This window comes from Chaetodon trifascialis, chromosome 10, assembly GCF_039877785.1.
Source record: "Chaetodon trifascialis isolate fChaTrf1 chromosome 10, fChaTrf1.hap1, whole genome shotgun sequence".
Lineage (NCBI taxonomy): Eukaryota > Metazoa > Chordata > Actinopteri > Chaetodontiformes > Chaetodontidae > Chaetodon > Chaetodon trifascialis.
The window spans coordinates 10,318,067-10,329,769 of NC_092065.1; the positions used below are offsets into that span (position 1 = coordinate 10,318,067).

At 43.2% G+C, this 11,703-nt stretch overlaps 1 protein-coding gene across 2 annotated transcripts; it reads left to right on the plus strand.

Annotated features, from left to right (window-relative positions):
- Positions 1 to 39: 39 nt before the first annotated feature.
- Positions 40 to 11,429, plus strand: hps5 (HPS5 biogenesis of lysosomal organelles complex 2 subunit 2). Of its 2 annotated transcripts, none has more exons than XM_070972884.1 (23): positions 40 to 259; positions 2,262 to 2,391; positions 2,643 to 2,753; positions 2,893 to 2,957; positions 3,084 to 3,276; positions 3,763 to 3,893; positions 4,192 to 4,410; positions 4,491 to 4,562; positions 4,691 to 4,779; positions 5,029 to 5,207; positions 5,528 to 5,686; positions 6,033 to 6,192; positions 7,302 to 7,419; positions 7,863 to 8,000; positions 8,126 to 8,194; positions 8,293 to 8,834; positions 8,970 to 9,090; positions 9,172 to 9,321; positions 9,410 to 9,529; positions 9,748 to 9,861; positions 9,962 to 10,068; positions 10,404 to 10,695; positions 11,007 to 11,429. In XM_070972884.1, the coding sequence occupies exons 2-23, from the start codon at positions 2,284 to 2,286 to the stop codon at positions 11,065 to 11,067; spliced, it is 3,318 nt and encodes a 1,105-aa protein (XP_070828985.1). In that variant the 5' UTR covers positions 40 to 259; positions 2,262 to 2,283; the 3' UTR covers positions 11,068 to 11,429. The 2 variants fall into 2 exon arrangements, with proteins under 2 accessions (XP_070828985.1, XP_070828984.1); XM_070972883.1 differs by having other exon boundaries at positions 73 to 242.
- Positions 11,430 to 11,703: the final 274 nt, after the last annotated feature.

Sequence of the window (11,703 nt, forward strand, 5' to 3'; positions counted from 1 at the left end):
TTCGTTCTTGGTTAAGGCGTTCAGCGAAGCATCCCGCGCGGCTGTCACGGATGCGTCGCGCGGCTTTCAGGAAGTCCTCATCAGCTGAGTGAAGCCGTGACAGGTCGGCTGGCTGCAGTCACAGTGGCGTGAGAAAGACCGCGGACTTTCTCCCAAAAAAGTTACAATCAGTGATGTAAGACAGCGGTTTGGAGTAGATTTGTAGGCGGCAGCGCCGGCTGGAGTGTCACTCCGACTGTTTGGTGAGCTTCACTATACGGTGAGTGAAAGGTAACATCACTGTCTTAGCTAGCTAGCATGGCTGCTAGCTTGTTATTGCACATATAGTTAGTGACACTGCGGCGAGTTGACGCACCGAGCAGTTCAGAATTAGCTTAGTTTTCATAAACCATCATACATCTTTAACGTAGCCATGTTGTGCTGATTTTGTTCATTTTAAGGCTTTCGTGGTTGTGTTAGTTTTGGTAGAAACGTTAGCATCAGTGTCAGCAGACAGGTCTCGTGATGCAGACTCCCATGATCGAATCACCCTGTGTAGTGTTTGTAGCGCAGCAACTTAATCATTACACTCACTTTACTGTGTATATTGAGCGAAAACCTGTCTAAACCAAAAAGTGCCAGCCAGCTTACTGTATTTGTATGACATTAACTTGAAGTGACGGAGAAGGAAAGCTTGAAATCGGTTCTGAACGTTCACACTGTAACGTTACAGTAACGGTTAAGTTGAATGTCCGTGTTTAGCTAGCTGGTACATTTACTCAAGCACTGCACTCATTAGGCCACACATTTTAGGTTCTTTCCATGGGTATTTCCTTATCATGTCACTTCATAGATGTACAGCTGTGTTGCTTTTAATGCTACCACATTTTACCTACAAACAAAACACAGTGAGCTTTTAAATGTGACAGTATGTGTTCAAATCAGCCCCTCTGAGCAGTTGCAACAACGCAATGCTATTAATATATCAATGCACCAGTAAAAATGATATTGTACTTTTGATACTTGAAGTAAGTTGGCAATTGAAACTTCTTCAAAGTAGGACTCCAGCTTCTGACATCTTCAAATATTTCTACAGTGTAAGTTTGACTTTAAAGTGAGGCACAAGCCTGACATCCACTTAAAAACTTTAGGGAAAAAGCAACACACATATTGAATCTGTGCTGTCTCTAGAGGAGAAAACAGATTGGCACCACTTCTGCTTCTGTATAAACAAATAATCAGTGTCATGCTGAGGCCAAAGGCTGGATTTGCTCACCAGGTGAACAGCTACCCCATTGCCAGTCAGGTCGTTTGATGTCATATAATTATTTCCAGTTTTGTTTGGCAGTGAGCACCATGAAGTCACAGTCATTTGAAAAACAAGTTTGACTGAGTGCTTCATAATAAGAGGCTCATAATCTAGACTTGAGGCTTTGTGGATCATGAGCCCTGCACATGCAATCATAGGGCTCAATTTTACATTTATCCCCAGTTCTCTTCAGCACATCAATTACACTATGGTCAGATTTGTGTGCATCTCCAAAGTCCTGATGCACCGTAGTGCAAACAAATACAGAGACAGAGTTGACAGCCGCTTCACACATTCTTTTGAAATGCCTGTGTGAGCTACTTTATGCTCAGGAGCAGTTGTATCCTGTCAGTTTGCTTTAGCATGTTTTTATAGTGTGTGCACTGATGTTTATGGGCCACAGTATGTGATTTATCTAAAACTGCAGCTTTAGTTTTGCTTCTGCTTCTTCACTTAAAACCACAACAAGTAAATAAAAGTTAATCTACAGTGTGTTGTGCTGCATTTGAGCTGAATGTTGTCACCTTGTCCTGTTAGAACAGTCTTTTTGGCTTTATGACAGCTGATATTTAAACAATGCTTACACTACACTGAAGATGATAACAGTTTTTTGCCACCATGAGCTTAAAACAGAATTGTGTGTGCATGTGTTAAGCAATGACACAAGATGATTCATCTTTATTCATTCAGTGACAGTAGTGTCTCCCTCATGTTGGTATTTACTAGGAATGTCTGTAAAGCTAAGTGAAACTTTGTTTACCATTTAAATGGTTCTTAGTTATGTTCTGATTAGTTGAACAGCTGGAGATAAAGAGGAGTCATGACTGGCCATTTTGAGAGTGAGAGTGTACACTACTGAAAGTCACAGATGCCACATGGCTGAGGGCCCTGTTGTGCAAGGAAGCAGCAGTGATTCTTGGAAGTCCCTCCCTTTTTTTTTCCATACTTTGCTCACTGTCTTATTCTCTCTCAGTTATAGATGAACACCAGTGAAGATGCCTGTGATACCAGTTGTGCCAGAGAACCACAGCCATGTACTGGCAGAGTTTGACTGTCTTGATCCACTGCTGTCTGCTCTCCGTCTTGACTCCGGCAGGCTCAAGGCAGGTTTCACCATCACATGTCTGTCAGTCTTATAATGAAATCATACATGGATAATTTATCATAGCTTATCACTGAATGCCTTTAAAGTACTATAGAATGAAAAAATAAGCTGATTCAAACCTCAGATTGGCTGTTGGGAGATGTGGGTGCACAAAAACTTACATTATCTCACAAAGATTGTTCATCTTACAATGCATTTACATGCACAGATGAGTAAACACTTTCTAAAAGTGACCCTGTTGTGTTACAGTGTACCTGTTTGGCCGTGTCAAGGAAGTGGCTCGCATTAGGAACATCGGCAGGAGGGTTGCACCTAATTCAGAGGGAGGGCTGGAAACAAAGGCTCATCCTCACTCACAAGGTAATATGTGACTGAGCACCTATTGTGCACAAGTACAGTGTTGACGATAGTTCTGCTGCATGCAATAAAGAGTACAATGTTTATGCTGATTTCTGTTGATTCCTTGTTAACTCGCAACTCATTGTGAGTTCTTTTTCAGGAGGGATCTATCACACAGGTGGCATGTTGTCCTCATGATGAAGACTTTGTCGCTGTTGCAACAAGGTTAGAGTCTCACCTGCCCTCAAATAAAATTCACCCCTTGTCATCTGCTGCCACCTTCCTCCTCTTCCCCCTTCTCCTGCATACAGTGTCTGTGTGTTTGTTACTGATCATAGCATTTGTCTCCAGTCAGGGTCTGGTGGTGGTGTGGGAGCTGCAGCTGGAGCGGCGGGGTCGTCCGGAGAGGGTCAGTGTGTCCGGGGAGCACCGAGGTCAGGCCATCACTGCGCTCTGCTGGGACACCAGCACACTCAGAGTTTTTGTTGGGGATTCAGGAGGCAAGGTGTCCTTTCTACGTGCAGGATCCTCCAAGCTGGGCAAGGTACTGATTAACAGTGAAATTGGATTGTTTCTTTGATGACAATGTACATTAAGAAAATGGCTTTTGAAAATATTTAGGTACTTTCTTGTTGATACAATAGCGGTTTTGGAAGGTCTCAGAACTTAATCGAATCAGCGAGCCTTAATACAAGCCAGGTGACAGATTGAGTTCTCTGATCCTTCTAACCTCTCAGGCTGTTGTGCTTTTATTTCACAATCATGCAAATCTTCAACCAGCTAAGAATCTAAAAGTAAAGATAACTGAGTCTCGGTTTGCAAATTCAACAAAGTCTAGTTCAGAGTCCCCTGACTCTCAAATTGTAAATAGGGTAAAATGTTTTCTTATTTCATATCCAGCAGCTGTGTAAAAAGAACTATCTCCCGGTTTTCTTTGTTGCAGTTCTCTTTACTGACAATTTTTACACATATCCTTCTTCACATTCATCTTTCAGTAATTATTTATTTGATGCTATTTTTTTGTTTCAAGGGGTCAGCATTCGTTATCTTCCCTGTTCAGACCGTCACCACCGTGGACTCCAGAGTGGTTCAGCTCGGGTACCAAGAAGGCCGCCTGCTGGTGTCTTCTCTGAGCCGCTGCTACCTCTGTGACACAGAGAGGTGAGTACCAGCATGGCTGCGTCTGTGATCGACTGTCTCACAGAGGGCCCATGTTAATGCCCTCATATATCTCAGGATTGTGTGTGGAAGATTGTGAATCCATATTCCAGTGGTAGACACCCTAGTTTTCTGGTGATTTATTAAGAATTCTTCTCAAACTTTTTGTAAGACTGATCTTGGTATTTGGTTTGTAATAAAGTATGTTTTATATTTCCTTATTAAAAAGCTAATTTCTCTCTCTTGATCCTACACGAGATAATCAGGTATGGTGTATTTTTAACTCTTTAACTGCCTACAGGGAGAAGTTCTGGCGTGTTGGAAATAAGGAGCGTGATGGGGAGTATGGAGCTTGTTTTTTACCTCAGAACAGAGGATTATTAGTTGGTCAGCCCCCCCTGCTGTACTGCGCCAGGCCAGGTTCCCGAATGTGGGAGGCCAGTTTTAACGGCGAGGTTCTGAGCACCCATCAGTTCAAACAGTTGCTGGCTTGTCCTCCCCTACCTCTCATCACTTACAGGTACTGATTGTTCCTTCTTTTATATTGTCTTTTTAAAAAGGTGAAACACTGAATTTGTCTTTTGTTCCTGTTTACCACAGAAATGAGCCACATTACAACCCAGCGCAGAAGAGCTCCCAGTCAATCGCCTTCTCTAAACTGCTTTATTTGGGGTAATGTTAAATATAACTTATGTGTTGGTGTCAGAGTGGTTAGGTTTACATTTATATGCACATTATTGAATACAAGGCAAATATGTGAATTACATCAGACTCATTGTGCACCTTATTTATTTGCATAGAGACCAAAACTTGCTGACCTGGACTGATTCAGCTATTTATATCTTCACACCTCAGAATGGACACTTGCTTCTGTGGACTGAAGTCAAAGGTGTGTTTGTTGCTTTCTCTCAAAACACCACCAGTGGTCCTTTTAGACTAGTTAAGCAAGCATTCATAAACACACATCAGCTGTCAATATCTTGACATACTGTAGGTCCATAAAAATACTCATCTTGAAGTCATTCTGACTACTAGCTATTAATAATAACAAGGAAATTATTTTAGTATTGGTCATCCAGACCCTTTGTTCCTGTTTGATTTACTGTATATTTATTTAAGCTGCTTTCTGGTTTTGTAGACTTGCTCGATATCGCAGTCTACCGCAGCGAGCTCTTCTGTCTGCATGGCAGTGGACGTCTGTCCCACCTCTCCCTGTTATCTGCTGAGCGCTGTGTCGAGCGTCTGCTGCGCCGGGAGTCCTGGCCTCTAGCTGCTGTAGTCTGCTGTATGTTCCAGCACACAATCAGCACCAGCAGGGTAAGATGGCTGCCACTGCCAGCACTAGCGGGCCTCGTCTCTGTGTGCTGTGTACATGAGATTCCAGTCTTATCTGAGCTTAACTGATCATACGACTTACTGTGCTCCTAAGGGTAAAGCACAGAATATACCTATTCACCTAAGGTGTCTCACCTTGAATGGCATGCTACGTATAAAAGTAAATCAAGCATTTTAGAATCTTAGAATCCTCTTAACATCTTTCTCATGATCCAAGCAAGAGCTCACCTGTGTGGAGTGTTGTATTGGAGAGTTGATAAAGTATTAATTGAAGCTTTGCTCATCATTCCTGTTTGATTCAGGCCAGGAAATCGCTTCCCATTGACCGCCTGGAGCATCTCAGGTCCCAGCTCAGCTCCAGCACACACCTGGAGCTGTCTGGCCAGCTGGAGGAAGTCATCACTAAACTAGAGCCTCTGGACTCTGCCTCCAGCAGCCGTAGAAGTAGCATCTCCTCACATGTAAGTTAAAGTCACTCCCCGTAACTGATCGCTCTGTATAAACAATCTGCCAGGTAACGGCAACCGCCACAATTATAGACGATGAGCATCCCACTTCCTTTTTATTTACTTTTCTCTGGGACCCTTTTTAGGTTTCAACAGTGGAATTTAGCTTGCATGTGTAAAGTCAGCTAACATTAGCCAGTTAAGTATCTCTACTGTGACGTACTGCTGTCCCATGACTCGCCATGAGGTCCAGGTTCAGGTCCAAATTTTGCAATTCCCTCTTTGTTTTCTGCATCATGGAAATCATCGGGCCCTGCCTGTAACCACAGTGTATTTACAGCGGTTACGTTACGTTATGTAGGAGAGCTTCAACGTCCTGGACTGCGGAATTTATCGTGTGATCAGCCGCAGAGGGAGTCAGTCAGATGAAGAGACGAGCTCCCTCATCAATCAATCCACATCAGAGGAGGAGCGGCTCAAAGAGTTCAGTTTTGTGCAGGAGGACGATCAGGTGGATCATGGTAAGAGATCACCAGCTACACAACAAACCAGTGCTGTGAATGGAAATAAATTACCTGTTGGAGTCGAGCAGTATTAATACATTGTTTTATAAAGACATCACACTTAAAGAATGGCTGCAAAAGTTAAAGGCTTGCAATCGTGATATTTTCATACATAAACTAAGTTATCCAAACAGTGTAACAGTAATAATAAACACCTCTTTTGTACTTGCTTCTTCTTAAAAAATCTTTCTTATTTGCCTCTACTTTTTGTATAACCTGCGCACTCTGGCACAAATATGAGTGAAGGAGCACCAGAAGGTTCCCTAGAGTGAAAGTTTACATATAGCAGTTGTGCAGCGTGATATGGACACAGTATCCAGCTGCACAGAAAAGAGTCACACAGACAAACATAGAAGCATGAAACTGACTCACACACACTCTTTGTTGTTTCTGTCTTCACTCCTGTTTCTCTGTTTCTTATTCTCTCTCTCTCTCTCTCTCTCTCTCTCTCTCTCTCTCTGTCTTAGCAGGAACAAACTCCTTTTCTGCCTCTTCTGAGTTCAATGTGAAAAGAGAGTGAAATTATTTTCACCCTCTCTTCTACCACCCATATTAAACCATGAACTCTATTAAAATACCAGAATTTTAAAAATTTGGAGCAATACTAGCTGCTGAAAGATTTATCAATGTAATCATGGCGTGATAATAATTTTACTCTTTGACTTTATCTCTGTTGTCATAAGGATGTGCCTGTTTCTAATATTGTCTTGTATGTTTGCCACTTAAATGAATGTGTTTCTGATTTGACTTGAAAATTAAATTGTTAAACCAGCTCTGCTGTACTACTGGATCTGCTGCGAGAGCTGAATGATCACTGATGGCTGACATGCTTTACACATATAATCACACTGTTCATTTTAAGTCTCTTGTCTCTTCTATTATATCACACATATATCACCATTTTGGTTCTTTTGCATCGTGCAGCATTTAATTTATGTTTTCTCTATAGTGGTGTCTGGTGCCTTCGCTCCATCTGCTTGCATTATGTCCTCTGCCTCTCATCATTCCCCTCCAGCACTCCATCCATCTGTGTTTTTCCTCTGGCTCTTGCCCCCATCTTTGTTCAGATCCACAGAGCAGTGACCGTGTGGAGGCTGAGCGATCTGAGCAAGGCCTGCAGTTCCACCTCCCCCTCTCATTCCGCCCCAAACCCCCTCGCATCGCACTGCAGGCTGTCAAAGACAGGTGAACTTCCAGAGAAATAAAGGACAGACATGCTAATGGTTTGAAGAATGCGTCACTGCAGCTCATGCAATACAGGCATGAAGCTGTAACGTGTAGCTTGAGTTTTCAAGACCAACACTGATGAAAGTATTTATTGATTGTACGTCTTTCATTTTTTTTCTTAGGAGTATCGAAACTCTAACCTATTTATAAAGCGCAGCTGTGCTTTTAGACGGATTACTTCCCCTTTCCACTGAAGGTGTAGTTTTTTTAAATTCACATTGTTCATCTGTGTAGGAGCATATGGCAGGTTTCATTTCCAAGCATCACACTCAGTCATTTGTCATATGACCTTGTCCTCTGTGTGTCGTTGTGTTTGCCTCCGTGGCTGTCCGATATTAAACCTGTCTTTTGTAGTCTTGTCGGCAAAAGGTTGTTTTATTATTTGATCTTCTTTTTCTCAGTGTTTCCAGTTTTGTTAAGAAGACAACAGAGAAGATCAACACCCTCCAGATGAACACTGAGCTTTGGCAGCGTCCTGATTTCAGAGAGGGTGGACAGACAGACCCCACAGCTCCATACTCAGAGGAAATGGACAATGAGTAAGTACGGATCTATGAAAGTGAACTGGAACTAGTTTCTGCTGAGAACACATGGGTCTATAAAATAAATAGAGAAGTCCACACTCATTTGTTAAAAAGCCATTGAATTGTCTGTGTTGTCTCAGGGTTTATGATGAAATGCCAAACTCAGAGGCTGACATGCAGGAGCTTCGATCAGCAACAGAACGAGCGATGTAAGTACTACACTTTGTAAGGATATTTGACTCCTTTTTTCCCCACTTTTAATGGTAGAAACCACACTTACATTCACGTTATATTTTCCCAACATCAGCTCCCAGATCCAAGATCCTTTGGTGCTACTGGATCCAGTCTGCCTGAGAGAAACTCTGCTGGAGTGGCTGCCAGTGCTGGAGCGAATACTCGGACCTGCAGAGCACGAGTCCACTGAGGCAGGCGATTCAGAGGAGGATGGACCAGGAGAGGAGAGGTGGGAGAGGGATTATCTAGACTCCTGCTCAGAGCAACAAGAGGAGTCCTCCTGCTTATCAGAAGAACCAACAGAGAGCATTACAGAGGAGGAGAAGAAAGAAGAAAAAGAGGAAGAGGTCTCAACTGGGATCCCTTCAGAGCCTGTTAGAGTTGTCTCTCCAAAACCTGTACCGTCGGATATCCTGACTAATCTCACTCAGCTGGCAACGCTCTACACAGAGCTGAGCTGCTTCAGAAACCAGGCGCATGAACAAGCTTTGGGCTGCACAACCTTCCTACGGCGCTACTTCTTTCTGCTGGACAGAGAGCGCGTGAGAAGAATGTGTCTGCTGTGTTATCAGGAGCAGCCGGAGGTGCAGAGCTCCTTCACTGAGGCCATGCTAGGTCAGAAGCTTCTCCTTAAATCAGCTGACCGTTTCAGAGCCACTCTGGTCGAAACTTTTCTGCACTTTGTTTTCAGATTTCAAATTTCACAAATACAGAAATGAAAGAAAATTGACTTGTCATCATTCTCTGTAGATCTCACGCAGTCCAGTAAGGTAGTGGAGGTTATTCAGAGAGGTGATTTGCTGCGATCACTGCGTAGTCTGAGAGAGCTGCAGCCCTGGAGTGCTCCTCCTCTCCTCGCTCACTTACACAGGTCAGTACACAGATTTCTCTTCAGGACATACGCCACTATTGTGATGATGGACCTCGTGAAGTTTACTGTGTTATTATCTAGGCTGTATGAGAGGCATGGAGAGGCAGCTGTACGGTCGTTTTCCCAATTCTATCCTACAATAACACCTGCTGATGTCATGACCATGGCTAAGCAAAGCCACTTCCTGGCATACCTGGATAATCTGGTCCAGTCACAAACCGAGGAGCACAGGTACGTCCTCCGTTAGATCTTTTTTCCAACACAAAAAAGACAGTGAACCCTCCTTATTGCTGACTTTCACATTCATTTCTTCCTCCAGGTTGTCTTTCCTGCAGTCCCTTCTTGAACCGGAATCGCTGAGACAGGATTGGCTGGAGCTGGCACTTACCCATGATGCTCCTCAACACTGTGATACCCTGACCCCAGATGGACAACCAAGGTCTGGTTCTGTTTGTGTGTGAAAAAGTCAGAAATGACAGTTATGTTCCTTTGTAATAATTTTGTAAGTCCTCAGTTTGAGGCTGAAAAAAATGGATGTTATCTGAGATACTGTTATGCGTACAGTTCACTATTGGACCCTCTTCAGGCCACAACAAGGTTAAAATAATAACAATAAAGTATCAGAATAACAGTGAATTCGTGTGACTCCTGCTGCAGGTGGCATTCTCACTGTTTCAGCTGGGGTTATGGACGCCTCCTGTCTCTCCTGATCCATCTTCCTGCAGACCTGTCCTCCAAACAGAAGATGGCAGAGACTTGCCGCACTCACGGGTACTTCAAATTATTTTGGACTTAACAGTTTTTTGTGGTTGGTGTCTGGCAGTGACTGGACATTGTCATATATAACTTTGTGTATCGGGTGTGTGTGTAGGTACTGGACGGGCTACCTCTACCTCTGCTCTGAGCTGCAGCGTCGCACAGAGGCGTTCTCCACCATCTGTCAGCTGGATGACATCAGCCTGCTGGAGCAACCGGATGGTAAAACAAAAACCTTTTCCTTTCACAGTAGGGCTGCAGCTACTGATTATTTTCACGATTAAGTGATTAATCATTTGTCTATAAAATATCAAAAAGACTGTCAAAATCCTTGTCACAGTTTTCCTGAGCCCAAAGCGTCGTCTTTTGTCCAACCAACAGTCCAAAACCATAAGACTTCATTTACTGTCATAAATGAGTAGGAAAGCAGCTAATCCTTACATTTAAGAAGCTGAAACGAGCAAATGTTTGGCATGTTGGGGCGACTGCGTTAGATACTCAAAGCACTGACACATTTCATGGCCTAACATCTGCACTGGCCCTCTGTTATTTTCCAGGTGTTGAGCCTCAGACCCTGGAAGAGTGGAAGCTCCTGATCCAGTTGTCTCAGCGGAGCAGCAGTGTAGGAGACTCAGAACAGGTCACTGGTGTGAATGGGAGCAGCTGGTCCAATGGCTCAGATGACTGTGGTGGGAAGATCAGCCCAGAGAGCCTGACCCTGATGCTGGCTCGGACAGCCGGACCCGACCGCGCCATGGCCGTCCTGGAGGAGTGTGGAGTGCAGCTGGTCCTTTCACCGCACTCCAAACTGGTCTGTGAGCTGCTACGAGTCACTGAGATAAGGCAGAGGTGGGTCAGGGTGCCGATCACCACATCAGACTGAGTTAATTGGTTGACTCTAAAATTGTCCTTAGGTGTGAGTGTGAGGGTGAATGGTTGTATGTCTGTATATGTTGCCCGGTGATCGGTTGGCAACCGGTTCAGGGTGTACAGCTGGGATAGACTCCAGCCCCCCCAGCAACCCCTAAAAGGGAAAGTTGGGTATAAACAATGGATGGATGAATGAAAAGGAGCACTACAGTCCAAGAGAGTCAGTGTATTTTAAGTGGACTTCAATTTTGTATTTATCACACTTCTATTTCTTTCGTTTTCTGTTTCAGAGCGATGATCCAGACGATGCTGGAGCGCTGCGATCGCTTCCTGTGGTCTCAGCATGCCTAACTAAAGATCACTAACACTGAATGTAAATCCCCCAGAAGACGCTGTAGAAGCTGTGACTTAAGTTATGCACTGTAATATTTGTAAAAGCTTTCCAGTGTAAATGAAGGTACGTCTCCTCTCAGAGAAAACTGGGTTTTTTTTTGCACAATTCTTTCAGTTTTATTCCATTTACTTGCCAGTTTTATCATTTTTCTGATATGTGTACAGGGGTATCGTTACATTTGTTTTTTAACAATTCAACTTAAATGCTTTTTTGCATGTACAGGTTATCAAATATCTTTATAACAAAAAATGAACTGACAATATTGACAGTAAAGTGTTCTAACCAGGTAACAGTGTGAATAAAAGTTGACTGCATGAGACCTTGTTTAGCTCCAGTGTTTTTTTTTTAAGAACATTTTCAGTCAGCATGATGATAGTCCAGCTTGATGAATGTGTATCACCTCATGTCAGCAGATTAGTTAATTAATTAATGTACCTTTGATTATTTCTGTGCACTAAAAGCATAAAAGAAGCCAAAGTTTGAATCTTATTTCCTCACTTTAAATGGTATTGTGGATAGTTTGGTTTATTTGTTGAGGTTTTGAGATAAAGGCTGAATCAAAACGACCCCCTAAACGAATCCTAACTAGAGAC

Excerpts from the sequence above, each read along its gene's own strand:
- hps5 (XM_070972884.1), top strand. The coding sequence starts at position 2,284 with ATGCCTGTGATACCAGTTGTGCCAGAGAACCACAGCCATGTACTGGCA. Across the intron at positions 7,420-7,862 it reads CTGCAGGCTGTCAAAGACAG|TGTTTCCAGTTTTGTTAAGA; the intron begins GTGAACTTCCAG and ends TCTTTTTCTCAG. Across the intron at positions 8,835-8,969 it reads CTTCACTGAGGCCATGCTAG|ATCTCACGCAGTCCAGTAAG; the intron begins GTCAGAAGCTTC and ends CATTCTCTGTAG.